Source organism: Gouania willdenowi, chromosome 9 (assembly GCF_900634775.1).
Source record: "Gouania willdenowi chromosome 9, fGouWil2.1, whole genome shotgun sequence".
Classification (NCBI taxonomy): domain Eukaryota; kingdom Metazoa; phylum Chordata; class Actinopteri; order Blenniiformes; family Gobiesocidae; genus Gouania; species Gouania willdenowi.
Window position 1 is genome coordinate 39956225 of NC_041052.1, and position 20397 is coordinate 39976621.

A 20397-nucleotide genomic window follows, 5' to 3' on the forward strand; every position below is an offset into this window, starting at 1 on the left:
ATCCTCTGTGATCACAACTATGTGTAGTTGTGTGTTACACTGTTTACTGAATTCATTAAAACTAATCAAATTGATGTTATTGTTTAATATTACACTTGTACCATAAGGTATTAGTTTCACAGGTGGATTTCCCACTGACAGGTATCTAACGGTGGTGTTTTGTTCTATGGTTTTTATTGAGTTGTTATCTGTGTTTTTCAGACCTCCAGTAGAGGACATCCAGACCGTTCTCAGTCCAGTGGTGAGTTGTGGACCAGCAGGAGCTTTACTGACCAGACCAGCGATCCTCACCATCCACCACTGCGCTGACGACGTTCAGGAAGACTGGCTCATCCAGCTGAAGAGCCAGCTGGCTATAGGAGAGTGGGAGGTGAGGGTTTCCCATGGTTTACCTGTGTGTGTGTGTGTGTGTGTGTGTGTGTGTGTGTGTGTGTGTGTGTGTGGTGTGTGTGTGTGTGTGTGTGCGTGTGTGCGTGTGCGTGCGTGTGTGTGCGTGTGTGTGTGTGTTCTTCCAATCTTTTACAATTACTTTTAATACCGCAGAAAGTTGGCTTGTTCAGGCCTAAATGACGGTGTGCATTTAGCACATCTTCTGGTCTCAGAGGTCATTTATCAGACCAGAAGGACTCATGACTCAGCAAAACCTCCGTCAAATAATAATGAGTTTGATTTATATAGCGCTTTTTTCAAGGAGACTCAAAGTGCGTACAGAAACCATTATTCATTTCCAGTCACTCGCATCAGTCATACCGGTGGTGGCAAGCTACAATATAGCCACATACTGACAGAAGCATGGCTGCCATTTCACAGCTACGGCCCCTTTGATGACCACCAACATTCATTCACAGTTCATACCCATTCATACAAGGCAATGGTGGGTATAGAGCCTTGCCCAAGGACACAACGACAAAGACTTGGATAGAGCGGGATTCAAACCCCCAATAACCCCAGTTATTAGATGACCCACTTTGATATATCAATGTATGGTTTAGTTCAATGAAACGTTGATATATCTTTACCTTTAAAAATAAATAGAAAATAACAGCTTTTGATGACACTTTAAACTTGACATTACGCTGTTATTATTATGACATCACACCTGTCATTAGCATGAATAAGATGTCGTGAAGGCTGTCATTATGTGTCGTTCGTTATTCTATTTTATACTAACCCCACTAGATCCCTCCACCTAACCCAAAGAATGCCAACATAGCTCCAAAGGTGTCATAATTTAGTGAACGACACTTAATGACAGCCTTCAGGACACCTTATTCATGCTAATGACAGATAATGACAGCTGCCCACTGCTCCTCCCTTTACACACATATATGTGTGTAAAAACACATTTATATGACAATAAATAAAGGTGAAAGTGTTACCCAGCTTTAAACTTACTTTCGTATTTGAAGCACTACATATTGATGACGTCATGCTTATATCCGGTTTCTTCAAAATACAACATCATTTTGTGTTTTACTTTCTGAGGCGGTTGAAGATTTGGAGGTGTGGTGAAGGCAACCCTTTTATTTTCCATCAACCACACAGTGCTAGTAGATGCATAAAAATACAAAAATAAGCCAAAACTAATTCAGAATTGGACAAACTATCAAAAAGTAATTTAGGTAAACCTGTATAGCAAAAATGGCTCATTTAACAGTCCTCTGCTAAGATGCTCTGGAGCATACTGATCATTCCAGCCCCAACTGCACTGTCAGAGGAGCTTTAGCCACTCCTTATATACTGGAAGCTCCTCCTACAAGACAAAGCAAATGTTATCTTATTTTGAAATTATGTTAATATCAACTACAGTATATTTATACATATAACCCCTGCAGGTATTTATGGATCAAAACTATTAATTTATTTTAAAGCTCCCACTAATCATAAACATTTAACCCAAAATACCCCTGGTTCCAGTTTACCAATGGTACGATCCAATTTACCCATTTTTACTTGAGTAATGAAACTGTCCCACCTCAGGTCTGGTCAGTAGCACCAGAAGCTCCACACAACAGGCAAAACATTGTCACGGTAATAAATAAATAAAACTCTAAACTACACAATGTATCTGTTGTTTCTAAGTGTAGTAGAGTCTATCACATGAGCTCTGTGCAAAGATGTACTGTAAATAAAACACCTGCTAGTTTCACTTATGTTGCTGATGCCACTTTACACTCATTGATAGGGAAGAAACCGTTCAAAAGCAAGTATAGCAACACAGACTCAGTTCATTACAAAGAACACTATTTTATCACGATGTTAAAATAATAGAAATAATGTCTTTAGCTGTGAGCTGATGACTTTTATTTTGAAGCCTGAGGCCGTGTCATTTGATGGAGGTTTAGTTGAGACATGAGTGTGTTTGGTCTGATAAATAACACATACCTCATACCTTACTCTGATACCTGAGGATGTCCTACATGTACACTGCACACGCTCTGATTATTCATTGAACGACTCATATATTTTTCACAAGTTCCATGGTATAGGCGTACATGCTGTAGATTGGAGAAGGTAGAAAAAGGAGAAATAACTGGTAAACAGAACGTACCCAGAGGCCAGTAGACAAGCAGAGGGTTGAACACTTCTATCACAAGCATTTTGTTATGCTCCTGCCATCATCTCCCTCCTCCTCTTATGCTCCCATCCTTCCTTTTACTACCCTTCACATACTCGCTCCTCCCAGCGTGAGGTCTCTACCTCAGCAATCTGTAGTGTGTGTGTGTGTGTGTGTGTGTGTGTGTGTGTGTGTGTGTGGTTGTGTGTGTGGGTGTGGGTGATAAGACTGTCTTGCAGCATCACTGTGTCTACAAGGCCCCCGTATGCTGTCTTCTGTTGCTTATCACAGCTCAACACAATGTCTCTGCACAATTAGCCATGCATAAGATTCTGTGTTAGTGTGTGTGTGTGTGTGTGTGTGTGTGTGTGTGTGTGTGTGTGTGTGTGTGTGTGTGTGTGTGTGTGTGTGTGTGTGTGTGTGTGTGTGTGTGTGTGTGTGTGTGTGTGTGTGTTTGCACATTTATGAGTGAGAGAGAGACAGAGAGCATGATGGATAGAAATTAAGCGAGAGAGATGAAGAAGAGCGGTTGGGTGCATGCTGGTTATAGATGAGAAAAATGAAAAGTGGAATTTCATCAGGAAGTCGATTTGTTTTCCTTTATTGCAGGAGAACATCTATTTCCCATCACAAAGTTTTCCTCCCCAAAAAAAAAAAAAACAGGCAGAGGAAGGTAATTGAATTCCCTGCGTATCAGCGGGGAGCAGCTATGGCGGTGATTACCAGTAATAACACATTTATAACGTATTGATTTCACTCAGCTGTAAGAACACATCTCAACGGGATGTAAAATTCAATATTGGGATCATGCATGTTTGTATGACTCCACATTGGCATTCACAGACATGGACTTCAGAAATATCCACACACACACACACACACACACACACACACACACACACGTATTCGATGCACACTGGACTGATTGTAGAATGCAGTGAACTTCCTGCTGCTCCTCTAGAGTCCATCAGTCAGGCTGACAGAGAGCTGCAGAGATAATCATTGAGGGATTGGACGCACTTCACAGAAAACATCTCTGAACGAGTGTCATCAATCCTGACATGAGCACCAAGATTTACTATAAGAAGACAAATCTATGAAAAGGCAGACATTGATTTATTCTGTTTTCAGGGGAAAAAATCACTTACACGATTTAAAATCAAGTAAATTGCAGTAATTGTTTCTATTTATTAGAAATTAGAAATACCAACAAGCAAACATATAACGTTTACATCATTGTTATGGTGCGTTCCAGGCAACTGGGAACTTGGCATTTCCAAGTTGAAAATTCCCATTTCCGACATCAAAGCGTTCCAGACGCTTGCACGTTGAAATATCTCAAAAACATGGCTGAGATTTTAATTTTTGGATGACTAGAATTGTGAATATTCAGAACAATATTTTTTTAATATTTGCCCAACAAAGCTAGGCAACAATTTCTTATCACATTTCAGTAACGAGGCATTCAGAGTGATTCATATAAAGCAGGGGTGTCAAACTCAGTTTAGTTCAGGGGGCAAATACAGACCAGTTTAATCCCAAATGGGCCGCAGATTACAGGGGGTAAAACGAGAAACGTTAGTATTCATGTGCCCTTGTTTGCTCTTTCACCTATAATAGTATTTAAAGTATAAGCTTCAAACAATATCCAAGCAATAAGTGACAGATATCTGTTTCTGCAGAATATTGACTTTCACTGATTTTGTGACCGAGTTTTATTTAATTTGGAGAAATTTTGGGGAATAATGTGAGGAAAATTGTAGCATTTTGAAAAAAATGACAACAACTTAAAGTTCAAAATGACTGCCATCATGTGATATAGGCATTGGAAAACTGTGAGTCCTGGATCAAATGTGCAGCTTCATTGAATTTGTGTATTTGGAGGAACTGAGATATGTACAACTGAATTAGTTGGAGATTTATACAATGAGTCATGTTTTCGTTGTTATTTTGTACTTTTTTCTGCGGGCCGGATTTGTAGCTTTAAAGGGCCAGATTTGGCCCCCAGGCCTTGGGTTTCACACGGGTGATATAAAGCATCAAAACACGATACGGGGCACTAAATAAATGCATATTAATTTAAACAAATTAGAATTAAAAAATAAATAGATAGATTAATAATAATAATAATAATAATAATAATAATAACAATACAGCCTATATTACAGTTTTTTCCATCAAAAATAAATTTAATCAAAGCTTTTCCATAGACATAGTCTGAGCGCCGACATCAAGGGGCATTCTAAGTCATTTTTAAAGAGGAGTTAAGTAAATTTAACACCGTGGGTTTGTTAGTTTTGGTTAAACAGTCCAAAACAAACTGGAAAAGCAAATAAAATGACAAACTTTCAACAAACAAACACTGTTGGCGACCGTAGTTCCGGTGTTAGAAGGGTTGTCTTCTATTGATAGGATCAATTCCAGGGTTTACAGTGTCAAAAATGGAGGATTTAAGCCTTGCTCAGCGGTTTTGTTGCATTTGGTAGAAAGTGTGTCTGTGAATGGATGAACGTGCTCGAGAATTTATCTTAAAGTGCTTTGGAACAAAGTGATGGAAGCTCATTCTATTTTAATTTAATTTACCATTTGTGAACAGATCCATGATGACACATTGTTTGATCTTTCAACATCAAACACTAGAAATAAGGCCTGGGCAAAAGGAATGTAACGATTAATCGTAAGGCAGTTAAAAATCGATTCATAGGTATCACGGTTCACATCGATACTGTGAAAATTGAATCGCAGTACTTTTTTTAATAAATATATTTATCCTTCTCTTGTCCAGAAGTGTAGACAGTAGGCAGAATCTGCTACTATTTTTTTTCTGGCCGCCTTCTACTCTTAAACATTTTCATAAATGATTCCTTACCCCTTTAGCACCAAAATAATATCTGTAATATTGTGTGAATATCTGTAAAAGTCACGTTTTTCTATTAGCTCTGTCTGCTAGCATAGCATCTCTTCTTCGCTGCAAGAATATCTGCATCCCAACCGACCACTGGGTTACCAGCGCCCTCTGCTGGTCCAAACAAATATCTGACGTAAATACAGTGAAATGACTTTTTTTTTTTAGTTCAATTATTAAGGCACAAAATACATGTTCAGTTGCACTTTTAAAAAGAAAAAGACCTATTATGTAGTTTTACATTGTTTACTATAGAACCAGAAATTAAATTAATAGGCTTCTTCTTCATTTGTATTATTCCTTTATTTATTTCATTCAAGATTTATTTTTAGTTAAATTGCATTGTTTTGAATAGTTTATCAAGGGATTCTTTTGACAATGGAAAATAAAAGGAAAATAGTACAGTATTTTCAGTCATCATTTGTCTACAGTCCCATTTTGTAAAATAAATCATGTGAGAATCGTATCGTGAACCCAGTATCATGAATCGTATCGTATCGGGAGGTGAGTGAATTGTTACATCCCTACTGGGCAATATATTGAGAGTCGAGATATATCACAAGTTCTGTTTTGGCGAGATAGAAAATTGCAATATCCCCCATGATGATATATTTCTATTTTATAGTTTATTTTGTATTGAAATACTCGTTTTAGAAGTCACTGCTTTCACTTTTTCTTAGAACAGCATTAAAAGCACAGTTAGATGATCACTGAATGAGTCCTATCCCAGACCTTCACCTAAACAAGTTCTAAACCTTCTCAGCCCATGAATAAAGATGCCACAGACAGGGATGAGATGATCATTCAAAAACAGTCATGTGGAGACAGTAATGTATTTTAAATAGTAGGAACAATTATTTTAAACTGGCAAATAATAGGCATTATAAATGGTGAGTGTGATTAAAATAGCAAAAATAATCATGAAATATGGTGAAAAGAGGCTAAAAGTGACAATAATGAGTCAACATATGTGACATTAGATGAAAAAGTGATAAAAATGTGTAGAAAAGGCATTGAAATTTGATGAAGAGCAGAAATGGGAGTAATGTAGCAAAAAATACATTAAAAGGAGCAAAAATATGGGCAGAAAAAGTGATGAAAATAGGTTAAAATATGGCAAGTTTGGTGTAGTTGCAGAAAAAGGGTAAAAATGAGCTTAAATTGTTAAAAAAATATTCATAGTTTCCTGAAGGCATCTCGCGACCCCCTCCAAGTGTCTCGCGACCTCAAATGGGGTCCCGGCCCCAAGATTGAGAACCACTGCCCTAAACCAGCCGCACTACAGAACTCACTCACACGTGCTGTCCCTTATAGGAGAAAAAGAGTAAAATGGAACATATTGATCAGCTGTTTATTAATAAATGTGCCTGTGTGGAATTTTTCATCAGCTAATTTACCCCGGAAATGTTTCTCTGGTCAGACTTTCAGTTAAAAATATCAAAATTGATATCATATATGGCCATTTTGAGAAGAAATATTGAGATATGAATGTGGGTTCATATCGTCCAGCCCTAGTCATGATGTTAAAAAAGTCGATTATCTCAATAAAGACCCATTATTAAATAAATTTAGTGAATCTACTGCATTCATTGACCAAAATACTTGTAGTATTAGGACTGCAGGTTTTACTGGTGAACAGGTTCTGTCCTTTTTTTGATCACTCCACGTAGAGCACTTTAGCAACCGCTGAGCAGCTAGCTAGCATTATAGCTCACAGTCACACGTTGTAGGAAAATGGACTCAATGGTAAAACCAACCAGTCTCTCCCATGGTCCCAGTCTGAGTAAGTGCTGCTGTGCTTTTTATTGTGTCACCGTTGCAGTCGTGTTGGTCACCATGGTGATGTCTATTTACCAGCTACAAGTACAGTACACCGGGTCTGAACAGTTTCCTTTCCTGGTAGCTTAGTGCGTATTACTCTCTGCAGGTCAAATGGCACTTGAAATGTGACCTCTACTGTTGTCAAAATAGAGTCCATGGTGGCCCTTGGTGCAACAAGCTCTCAACATCCAGATCATTGATTCTCTACTGGTGGGTCGTGACCCAAAAGAGGGTCGCAGGCCTTTGACTGGAGAATAAGAGTAAAAAAGAAATGACCTTCTTTTAATGTGGAAGAGTTCAGAATGCTGTGTTTTCACTCTCCTAACCAGTAGGCGGCGATGATGTTTTGCAATGCAAATGGCCTCCCACTTTTCACATATAGAATACATTTTATGGTTTGCTCTCATATGCTATTGACCATGGCCCAGTTCTGCCATTAATTTGTCCAAATTCAGGTTGGGGTTAAATTTACCTACTAATAACTTTAGACAGTAATCCTATTCTGTTTGCCCTTCTGTCCACTAACCCCAACCAGTCGACGCAGATGGCTGCCACCTCTGAATCTGGTTCAGCTGGAGATTTCGTCCTATAAAAAGAGGGAGTTTTTTCTTCTCACTGTCGCTAAATGTTTGTTCATGTGGATCTTGTTGGGTTCTTTTCCTCTTTCTTACTACAGACTTTATATTCTGTTAAGTGCTCTGAGATGACTTGACTTGAGTAATTTGCGCTATATAAATAAATAAAGTTGAGTTGCATTAAAATGAACAACGTTTATTCTGTAAACCTAGATTGTACCTTGATTCATACACTTAAAGTTTGTGGATAAAAATGGCTACAGCTGAAGCGCTGAGTCATGAAAATTTTACTAAAGTTAAAGTTCAATGTTGTGTAGTGTCTACATTTTTGTGTGCCTAAGATGCACTTTTTGGTTTTTGAGTAAAATACTTGAGTGTTAAAAGGAACATTTTCCTCACGAGCACGACAACCTTTTGTTCATCATTAAACTTGATTTTTGTGTATTGGTAGACAGATATCGTGCACTTTGTTTTCATCAACTAAATTTAAGAAAAGTAAAAATGTTGCTTGGTTTGGGTCACGGTTTCTCTGTATGTATGGAGCGTGAGAACCACTGTTCTAGATCACATCCATGGTTGTTATCTCTTTTCTGGCCACTATGTCTAGTAACTCTCTACTTTGGATCTATTTCCTAAATGACTGAATCTGAATGTCTTTTCTTTTTTTTATAATCATTATTAACACCTTTTGTGGAAAATATGTGTCTGTTTTACCCACAAAAACTTGTGATAGTTTCAGTATCAAGAGGTTGACTTAACTTTGCCAAAAAGCCAGAGCTCCAGTTCCTGGAGCAGTCACTTATAAGATCAAGTGTTTTTGTCTACAGCTGAGATAAGTGCAGCCTCACAGTTTCTGAGAACCTACAATAAACCACCAATATTCCACTTATGCCATTTTCCAAATAAAAAGAGTTTCTTTTGTGTGTTTGTCTCCAACAGGATGTAGTTGTTGTTGGGGAGGAGAACTTCACCACCCCCTGCTACGTACAGATGGACTCGGAGGCCTGTCACATACTCACAGAGACCCTTGGTACTTATTGCCTGGTGGGTCAGTCCATCGGTAAAGCAGCCGCTAAGAGGCTGAAGCTGGCCGTGTTTGGACCCATCTCCTGCACAACGTTGGACTATCACATCAGGGTCTATTGTCTGGATGATACTCAAGATGCACTCAAGGTAAACATTCAGTTTGGTTCCAAATGTTTATGGTAAATGCCAGAACTTATACAGTATGTATTGCACCTGTCTTACAATAGATCCATATGTGGAGTTTGCGGGGGGCATGGGGGGCATTAAATAGATTTTTGAAATTTTGCAATTATTATTCTTTTTTTTAATTAAAACAACACAATCTTGTATTTACAGAAAATTATTAGGGCCACTGTTTATTATTATTATTATTATTATTATTATTATTATTATTATTATTATTATTATTATTATTTATTTATTTTTATTTTTTTAATTTATTTATTTATTTTTTCAGTGGCTTTGTTGTTTTTTTTTCCAGTGGCCCTAATCCTCTTCCGTACTGTATTTCTATACTTTCACTTTGTGAAATATAACTCTAGTTCAATTAAAATGCAGTAAAAAAAAAAAAAAAAAACACTGAGCTCAAACATAATAAAAAACTAGTTCTCGATAAAAAATGTCTTTGGGTTCAGCAGAAATCCTTGATATCAAAATGAGGCCACAATCTTTCCACTTATTTACAAAATTAGATAATTTAAGATGTAGGTGTTCGCTAATTCATTCCATCATTATGCTCTATAATAGTTTTTTAAATAGTTTTCTAAGCAAAATGTTGTAGTCAGACAAAGGGGGAACTTGGATTCAGAAATAAGAGAAAGGGGGGACGAGAGCCTAAAAATTTTGAAAAACCACTGATGTACGTAATATAAAAATATTTTAAGTGACATGAAACACAATGACTGTACAAAAAAAATCTATGAATCATTTTGTTGTTCTTTTCCAAAAGATTTAGAAAGTGTATCAGGTGTGAAGTATAAGTTTTCAGTGAAATGGTCCCAAACTTTTGAAACTTTAGGTTGGTTCTTCTTCAATTTTAATTCTAATTCTCAAATGTATTTCAAACCTGTGCAAGTAGTACAATAAAGTAAACTGAAAAACAAAGAAACAACAACTCAACAAGAATAATCAAATCAACAATATTAATAAGTAATAAATAATAAATATAGTACATTTTTGTTCACAATGTAAATAATAAAGCGACACTGCACCCAGCAGGTCATATGTGGTACTGCAGCAAAAATGAAGCAGAAAGCGGCCGCCAAATTAAATGCAAAACAGATGAACCATGTTACTGTTCTATTTCTTACACATACATAGTTAAAAATTATTAAAATATATGACAAGTTTACCTGTCAGTTATCTTCAGGATCCTTTTACTATTTAAAATAAATAATTAAATCTAGGGGTCTACTGACAGAAAAAAGCCTCAGACGCCCCCACCAAAAATAATAATATTAATATTTTCATTGATTATGAAACCTAACAAGGTAACCAAGAGATGACAAACTAATCAGATGATAGATCATATTTTTTTGTGTATTTTAGCTGACTTAAGACGTGATTCAAAACCGTCTCGTTATCATAAGAGATGCTAACAGAAAGCTAACACAGGTGGTCGGTAATTGCAATTAATTGAATTCCAAACTGAGTTGTAATTGACTTTCTTTTTAACTTTAATTGTATTTGAAAAAAAATGCCAGTCACCCTAATTAAAACTGAGTGTAAATTGAATGCATAATTGTAATTGAAAAATTGTAATTGACCCCCTGCCCTGTTGTGACCTTTTGTCAGCATAAGTCCTGTACATGCGTAGATGAAATTTTGCATTGGTCTAATATCTAAAAATAGCTCAATGTTGTTTTGTCTGTTTTTTGTTTTTTTTTGTGTTATGTAACATATTTTAAAGATTTAAAAAGCACTATAAAAAACCCTGAAACTATTCTCTCTACATTATATTTAAGCATATTCCAACTAAAAGACGATAAGATTTTGTAACAGAATAACGTTGGGACTTTAACGTTTCTCTCTGTTGAACACATTATGTTCTTTGTGTTGTGTTCTGTATTGACAGCGTTACAATGTTTGTGTCCTGTGAGGACAAATCCATCGGGGGATCATTTTTACCATTTATGACAGATGTATAAAAGCTTGAACAGAAAGCTGTCTGCAGATTCATAAACACAAGTTCACTTCTTCTGCAAATGAGCAGTGGAATGAGACGCCGTGAACAAATGTGGGTCAAGCAATGTCAAAACAGCAGCGCTTTAGAATTCTAACAGATTCAAAGCACTGCAGGGACCATCTGATATGGGAGATTAACACTGGTAATTTATGCACACACTGATGAGTCAAGTGTCAGCCTGGCAAACAGCCACGTGTGTGTGTGTGTGTGTGTGTGTGTGTGTGTGTGTGTGTGTGTGTGTGTGTGTGTGTGCGTGTGTGTGTGTGTGTGTGTGTGTGTGTGTGTGTGTGTGTGTGTGTGTGTGTGTGCTCACACAAACATCCTCTTTTAAAGTTCAAACAAGCAATTGTGCTCTGAAAACATAGAGTTCAGAGGTGGATTTTTTAATGATGGAGTCTTTGGGTCGAGTCATTGATGGTGGTGTGTTTCAGCTCTAGTGCTGCCATGTGTAAAGTAGAAGAGAAGATGGAATTGATTATGTTGCAAAGGTTGTTGGAGTCAGGGTGGGAGCCAATTACATTTTTCACTTACAATTATGTTTTTTTTCCCATATTACAATTAAATTACAATCATTTTTTATTTTTGTATATATCCTCGGGAAGTCAATTACTACGTTCTCATTTACTAAAGTTCATTTAAATTACTGAGCCTGAAATAATAAAACTGAACCTTCCTCTTGTGTTAGCTTTTTGTTAGCATCTCTAATGCTAACAGGTCCTAAATCAGCTGTAAAACACACTAAAAACAAATATCTATCATCTAATTTATTTCCTATATATTGGTTACCTTGTTAGGCTTCCTAATACATGAAAATATACGTTTCAATATTTATTGTGTGGGCGTCTGAGCACGTTCTGTGTCAGTATATGCCTCAATTAATTTTTTTTTCAAATGGTAAAATGTAGGAAAGCTTGATATGAAACATGTTTTCATAATTGTTACCTAATTATGTGTAGAACTGTACATAGAACTGTAACATGGTTCCCCAGTTGTGCATTAAATTATAATTTACAATTTTTATTGATTTCTCTTGGCAATTAAAATTACAAAATAATGATCTAAACTCAATTACAATTTAATTACAATTACAACAGTGACACATTTTTTTCAATTGTAATATCACATGATTGCAGTTATTTTTAATGTTAAACAGTTGAAAAAACTCCCAAATTCAATAGAAATTGGTCACAAAATCTAGGAAATTGAATGCGTAGATCCTGTTAAGACTGATATCTGTCACTTATTGCCTGGATATGGTTGTTTTTTTTTTTTTACATATCTTGTATTTAATGTATACGTAGAAGTGCATACTATGGCACAGTAATGTTGAAATTACTTCTTTTCCTGTAAAAAAAAAAATGTGGCCCCCTTCAGATCAAACTGCTCCGTATGTGGCCCCTGAACTAAAATGAGTTTGACAAAAAAATGACAGTAAAACTGAAGTGTGTGATTAAAAATACTGTCAATCTACCAACGCAAAGTCATTAAAATGATCTGCACAGTAACAATGTACCAGTGCTGAAGGGACAAACGTATTCTTTTTGAAGCTTGTGTGCATCACTGTGAGGTCTGAAAACTACAAACACATCAGGGAATGACAATTACTTAATAACCACACTCGGACTTTGACTATTGATGCATTATTAATTCAGGCTTTTGTATTCCATAGTGAATATTAAAACCATGCAGATTTAAAAAAATAAAATAAAAAATACAATTCAAATCTTTGGTGACATGCCCACAGCAGTGATAAAGAGAGATGAGATGAAGTCTGTCTCACTTCTGCACAGCAGGAATCATAAACGGCATCATGACTCACTGACGTCTTTTATTGTGTAGGAGGTTCTTCAAATGGAAACTCAGATGGGAGGAAAGCTTCTGGATGAGCCAAAGACGTTGAATTTTAAAGACAGCACAAATAATCTGAGACTGTCGATCCACGATGTTCCGCACACGCTGTGGAAGAGCAAACTCCTCGCTAAATACCAGGTGAGATCATCAATAAAACATACGCATTTCAAAATAAAAGCACAATATATTTTGGATCAATACGTACAATATAAGTATAGTTTGTACAATGTAATATCATGTCTGTACAATATAATTATATTGTTTGTACAATATAATATCATGTTTGTACAATATAGTATCATGATTTTACAACATATTATATTTGTACAATTTAAGTATATTGTTTGTACAATATAATATCATGTTTGAACAATATACTATATTGTTCATACAATATAGTGATGTAAACTCTATTTCCCCCTGTGACAGCTCTATGCTTCCCAACACAAACTGCTGATAAAGAAAAGTTCTTTGGGTTTTTTTTCCACTTTGTTAAACAAACAAACATCCATGTTTTTCTTGCATTGCTTCGTTCTGCAGGAGATCCCGTTCTACCAGGTATGGAGTGGTTCTCAGAGAAGTCTTCACTGTACCTTCACCCTGGAGAGACTGAGTCCAGCCACTGCTGAGGTCAGCTGTAAACTATGTGTGCGGCAGGTGGAGGGAGAAGGACAGATTTTCCAGCTCAGCAACACATTAGAGGAGGTGAGTTAGAAAGGATTTTCTAAAAGATGAGAAGCATGTGGACCAGAAACTTCAACTCACCTAATATACTGTTAAACAGGTGTGGAATTAACACGGGGGTATATACGTTGATGTGTCTTTAGCCTTTGGTGATCTGGGTAATAACTTTTTAACCCATTTTTTAAAACCATTCCCAAGAAAAATCCCTTGTACATGAACTCATCCTACATTATTTGGCTCCATACTAAAATTACTCGTATAACATCCCATATTCCAGGGTTATAGACAGAAACTACATGTGTGTACTAATATCATTATTTAAATGTTTAGAAAACTTTGCTTTTCGTTCAACAAAATATGTTGTTTTGCAAAGAAATAATCAAGAACCCTAATTAGCTAATCATGCTATTGCTAATAGCTCATTGTAATTTGGCCAATGACTTAATCTAAGTCTGTGTTTGAAATGTCACATTCCGTACTATACGCTACAAACTCAAAAAGTATATACTGTCTACTATTAGTATGATTAGGATGATCAGCGTTCTCACTGAAGTATACTTCCAAGTTTCCCAAGATGCATTTGGAACCTACAGCGTTAAAAACCTTGTTTACACTGAGGCTAAATATTTCTGTTGATTCTCCACCTTTACTTTGAAACTTCTGAAAACATTTGAGGTGCGAAAGTGACCAAATAGAATATCAACATGTGCTCATTTCATCCATAAATTTGCAGAAACACATTTCATGTCGACAAAACTTCCCGTTAACTAAGAACCTTATTTACAAAAAACTCATGAAAGACAAGAAGAGATGCTTTTATTTTGAAAAGGGGATGTTTGATTTTTAGCTTGAAGCTGGTCCCTAGACCATTTTAAGTTCCGCTCGCTATGCATCATGGGAGGGTTGAGTATGACTAGTGTGCCCACTGTGCATACTTAAAAAATGTCCCCATATAGTATACATCCTGGTATTTCTTGCATACTCAACATTTCCATACTATCTACTATCTATCGCACTACATACTCATTTAGACTAAGTATGAGTAGTACGTTAGGATGACATTTACTTTCCCAGATCTGAACCAATAGTTTGGTCACTCACTCGGTGTGTGAAGTTTGCTGTTATTTCACCTTTGCAACTCTAATCTAATTTCCATACTAAGCATGGAAATTGGCTAGCGAGCTAACAAGTCAGTTAGCAACTGAGAAACAACATAAGGGTGTAACTCACATGTGTCAAAGTTGAGGCCCTGGGGCCCAAAACCGGTTCTTTGGAGCTTGCAATTTTACCTACCGGAGAAGTTAAAAATGACGGAGGAAATAAATATTATGTATGTATGTATGAATGTAGGCTATTATCAGAATCAGAATGGATTTGATTTGCCAGGTACAGTTTTAAAAACAGCACAAGGAATTGAACTTGGTAGTTGGAGCGAAGAGCACACATCAACACACCGAGGCGGCCATCTGCGGCGCCATCATGTTTAGATGAAAAGAAAAGTGGGAAAAACAATAGGAAAGGAGAGGAGGGGGGAAAAGGCAGGTCCTAAACTGAGTTCCCATGGGTAGAGAAAAGGAAAGGTTCTGCCAGCTACTGGGACTCAGATATATTGAGTATACACTTCCAATATGAACTCCTCGTGGCTCAATGGTTGTACGTCTGCAAAATCAGTTTTGAAGTGTTTGAAGTTTTTGCATACACATTTTTAATCAGTTAACCAAAAAAAAAATGAGTTTTACTGTGAACTGGATTGTATGTTTCTGCTGAAGAAAAGTCCAGTTTGGAGGTGTTAGCACAGAAAAAAATGTATTTACTGACTCATCCTGTAATGTAGGCCAAGCCATATCATAGATACATACATACAAAGAAGTTGTATAGTGAAATGTCCAGAGTCTTTATGTCTCTTCAGTGTTTAGGTATGTTTTAATTGTAAGATTATTAGAAGATTTAAATGAAGGAGTTGTTTTTTCTGCTCTTACTGTATTTTAGTATTAATAATAGTAGTTGGTTGAGAAAAGAAGATTGTTTTCAATTCATAAAAACTGAAATCTAAGCCTCATACATCTTTTATCACCAATATCACATGTGATGCTATTTATTTCCATACTTTAGGGTCCTGAGGCTGTCTTGAGATCTTTGTTGTTACAATATGAGAAATTATTAATTGTACTGTTGCACTTTAGTCTTAATATCTAAAGTCAATCCAAGAACTATGAGCAATAGAATGTAGTGCAGGTGTATTAGTTGTTTGCGATGAGAGATGTCCCCTTGCATCAGTCATCCAGTCTCCAGCAGCAAAGTGCTTTGTGCTGTAAATTGAGGCTAAGTAGATGCAGTAAATAGTAATCATTCACATCAGCAGTGGCAGTTGTTTTTTCCTCTCTGCCAGCGCCAAGCCACATTCATTAGACGCCTGTCTCCTTCCAACTCATGAATGGCACATAAATGGGATCAAGGTTGAGAAAAAGAGACACAAATGGAGAAGAAGAAGAGACTTGGAGTGTTCATTTTATGTGTATTAATGAAGAGACCTGTGTATAACTGGTCCTATACAAGCTGAATAAGTCACTTGATCTTTGCCAAGAGCTACAGTAGAAAAGTGGTTTGAATAGAAATGCGATGAATCCATGCAGTTTTCCCAAATTCATTAAAAAAAAAAAAATCCAATTCTTAATATAATGTACATAATATACGCATTTTTGAAGTGCCATAAAACAGTGACTATACAAAATATATATTAATTTATTTGTTATTTTTTGGCGCTTGTGTCATGTGACCATCGTCTTTCTTTCCAGGCCAAAGAAACAATGCAAAATGTTATTGAGATTTTATATATATATATAATAGTTTTCTGCTGCTTTGATTCTAACACATCACTGTTAGCTTCATGTCACAGATGTTTGTTCTAAATCAGGTGTGTCATATGAGTTTTCAGTGAAATGGTGACAAACTTTTTAGACTTTAGGTTGGTTCTTCTTCACAATGTCAATTGTGATGCAACACTGCACCCAGCAGTTCATGTATGGTACTGCAGCAAAACTGAAGCAGAAAGATTTCTTTTTGTTCTTGTTCTTGTTCTTGTTCTTGTTCTTGTTCTTCTTCTTCTTCTTCTTCTTCTTCTTCTTCTTCTTCTTCTTCTTCTTCTTCTTCTTCTTCTTCTTCTTCGCAATTTTGGGACTCGTTAGCGGCACTTCGCATTTGTAACTTTCCACTGGTTTGAACTAGCAGAAATAGGCAAATGCAATTGACCGTGACTAACAAAAATGTAATATAGATCTATAATGTAAATCCAACAGGAAGTCTGCAATTTTGATCATAGCGAGCCAAATTTAGCAGTTGTTCTCAATTTTGTGCTTCTCAGAGAGTGTTAATAATTTATTTACTAATATTAAATATGCTTTTTTTAATAGTGCTTTCTGAAGTGTGGCATTTAAACTAAATCATTTTGTAAAGAGGTTTACATTGTTTTTGTAAATAAGTTCATGGGAGGAAATACATTTTCAACTTTCAAAACTAAGGTTTTTTAGATTTGAAACATTTTTCCCCTCTTTTTTTCAGGAGGTCCAGTGCATAGACACGTCCTTGATGGACCCAACGAGTAATATCACGACCTTAGTGGGGCCCAATGCGTTTCGTATTCCATTGTCCATCAGACAGAAGTTGTGTGGCAGTCTGGATGCTCCACAGACAAGAGGCAATGACTGGAGGATGCTGGCTCACAAACTCCACCTCGACAGGTGACAAGTTACATGTTACTAATCGCTTTGAAATGTACTTATTCGAATATCTATTCCTAACAAAACACATTATTATGCACCATATTCATTTTATTGCCTTTAAAACAGAGGCAATTTTAGAGCCTGTGTTTTTGCCATCTTTAAATCATGTGATTGATGATGTCACACGGCCCCACTGCCTCTAAACATCCCATTGTTTTCCCATTGTTGAAGCATTCAGCCGGCTTTTTACATCCTTTAGCAGTTTTTTAGATCATTTAGCAGCTTTTTCAGTCAAAATAACAACTTGTGCTGCTTTTGGTTTCTCTAAAAAAACAGGAAAAGTTAAAGATGTCGATGTAACCCTCGTTTCCAGAAAGATTCTGAAAAATCTGTGACTGCAGGGGGCGACAGTTCCAACTCTGCGGTTTGGTAGTAGACAATGAAGCAGAAAAAAAGAGCTCTCCTAAGGGACCTTTACTCTGCCTTTAACAGTGCGCTGACATGCTCCGGTGGCTGAAGTTAGCGAGTAAATCACAGACCGTTTAAGAAGCACAAACCTTGAGGATAGAAGTGCTTTTGCAAAAACTTTTAGGCCAAACTTGTAAAAACAGTGGAGGATCCCTTTAAAGCAAATTCTGGTTAAAGTAAAAGGTGAAGGTGAATAAAAAATCAAACAATTAGAAAACAGATACTTTTTTATTTAGGCTTTAACTCATTTGAAGTATCTTTACAAAAAATATGGGAGACAGTAATTAGTACAGCAACAAACCTGCTTTTAAAAAAAAACAAAAAAATAAAAAAATAAAGGATGAAATTGCCACTTGAAAGTTTGTTTTTATCTGCACTGTAAACATTTAGTTTATTGACATTGTCGGAAAAGTTTAGCTCATTGCATTGTGGGTTGTGGAGTCCTGTAAACGGATGCATTTTACTTCAATCTTACTGTGATTTCTTGTTTCTTTGCCAGTCAAGGAAGACAGTGGTTTACATTAAACACCATTTTTGTTCTATAGCTTGTTCCCGATCTTTTGGGTTTACACAGATCCTAATGTCTGCCATTATTTTTCATGTTTCATTCCATGAAAACAACAGAAATGTGTTGGAAAGTTACTTTGGTAGAGTTTCTGGTGGCAAACACAAGAAATCACAGTAAGAATGAAGTAAAAATACTTCTTTACATCAGTAAATGGTAAATGGACTTGATTTTATATAGCGCTTTATCCCCACACTGAAGCAGTCTCAAAGCGCTTTACACATCAGCTCATTCACCCAATCACTCTCACATTCACACACCAGTGGGACAGGACTGCCATGCAAGGTGCTAGTCGACCACTGGGAACAACTTAGGGTTCAGTGTCTTGCCCAAGGACACTTCGACACATAGTCAGGTACTGGGATCGAACCCCCAACCTCTCGATCAAAAGTCGACCCACTACCACCTGAGCCACGGTCGCCCGTCAGTCTACGTGACTCCACATCCCACAATGCAATGCATTGTAAACACTATTGTGTTTACAGAGAAGATCTAAACAGTTTTTCAAGCACCTTTTTACATCTGTTTTATTGATTTCATAGTCCCGTGCAACTTTAAATAATTTGCAACTTGAATTGTGCTTAAAAACACCTTTTTCAGGTCTACCTTTTTTCCTCACTCGCATTAGAATTGTTCATAAAAAAACTCTTGATGCTCGTGCTAAACTGAAGGTGTGCAAAAGCAGCAAAAAGTCTACAAACTGCATCGGGATTCATTTCTAGCTGCGTGCTGCTTAGTCGCAAGCCACCAATGAAGCCCCTGGAGTCTTTTTAGAATAAATTGAGTTTAGCTGGTCTCCCCACACACTTTCATAAATTTCTATCTGCATTTGACTCCCAGGTAATCTTTAGCTTTCTCTGTCTGCGGATGTGAGTTACGGTGATTTACTGAGCTTCATTTTCCAGCTGATACTTTGGGTACAGAGCCAAATACTGAGGAGATAATTGGACACAACTGCACATCTCTGTCCCAACAGTCTCCAGCTCACCCAGCTCACCCAGCAGTCTGTTGCTGTTGCTTCAAAACGTTCTCGATCACTGGCTCATCATCCAGCCAATCCAACCAAAGGGCTTTAACAGTGAGAACAAACCACAGTCTTTTTTAAACAACTTTTATCTGGTAAAGGCCAGCTGGAACCCAAAGATACATTGAAACTGATTTAATCTATATGATTTGTTGCATTAAAACAGCTCTAAAGTGTGGATGAAACACACTGAAAGGTTGATCACAGTCACTGATTATCAGTTTACATCAGGACGGTCCCTACAGCACAACACAGGCACAAAAACATCATTAATGAACTGAGGGAAATGGTAAAAACATCAATTTAGTAAATGAATGAGAAAGAAACATCCTCAGTATCTCTTGTAGGAGAAATGAACAGTTTGATCACTGGAATTACACTCTAGGCTCAGTTTTTCAAAAGGTTTATTCCGGACAAAATCCTTTTTATGCTGTCCAGGATCATGTAATGCATTTTACTTTTGAGCCGGTTTTTGAAAGCGACCTTTGATTGGATCAGAGTGATCCAGATAGAAACTTTTCAGGACCACCAAATCTGGATAACCAGAGATCATCTTTGTTTGATGAAGGGGCTTCAAGCCTTTGGAGACCCTGACCACCTGCTGCATTCTGACAGAACCACAACCAGAAAAAAGGATGAGCAACAAGGGACACAATAGTTAGACACTATTTCTGATTTGGATTTGCTTTGGATTTCAAAAACCAGTGATGCTATTGCTTTATTATCCTGTTTTTATCCATTGTTTTTGATTGTGATGAATAAACATCAATTAGTTACAGAATTAAATATATTATTGTGGTCATTTAGGGGATTATTTTGTGAGGCCAAACTCTTTCTACTTGGCTGTAGGTCTATACCAGACATGGGCAATTTTGAGCGGCCCTTATAGTAAATGCACAAAATGAGTTAAAACACATGCAAAATTACAGAAATACAAACTAAACAACATAAATTCACAAAATGACTTCAAGAACACACAACTGCAAAAAAACAAAAAAACACCAAATGTGAGAAAAA

The 20397-nt window shown here is 36.7% G+C and overlaps 1 protein-coding gene across 2 annotated transcripts in view; it reads left to right on the top strand.

The window, feature by feature from the left end:
• Positions 1-20397, top strand: part of unc5ca (unc-5 netrin receptor Ca) — a 345163-nt gene that overhangs the window by 320072 nt on the left and 4694 nt on the right. For both annotated transcript variants that reach the window (XM_028456479.1, XM_028456480.1), the window contains 5 exons: positions 202-370; positions 8798-9031; positions 12909-13058; positions 13461-13625; positions 17163-17341. In XM_028456479.1, coding sequence (XP_028312280.1) covers positions 202-370; positions 8798-9031; positions 12909-13058; positions 13461-13625; positions 17163-17341 — 897 coding nt within the window. The remainder of the gene's footprint in view (positions 1-201; positions 371-8797; positions 9032-12908; positions 13059-13460; positions 13626-17162; positions 17342-20397) is intronic.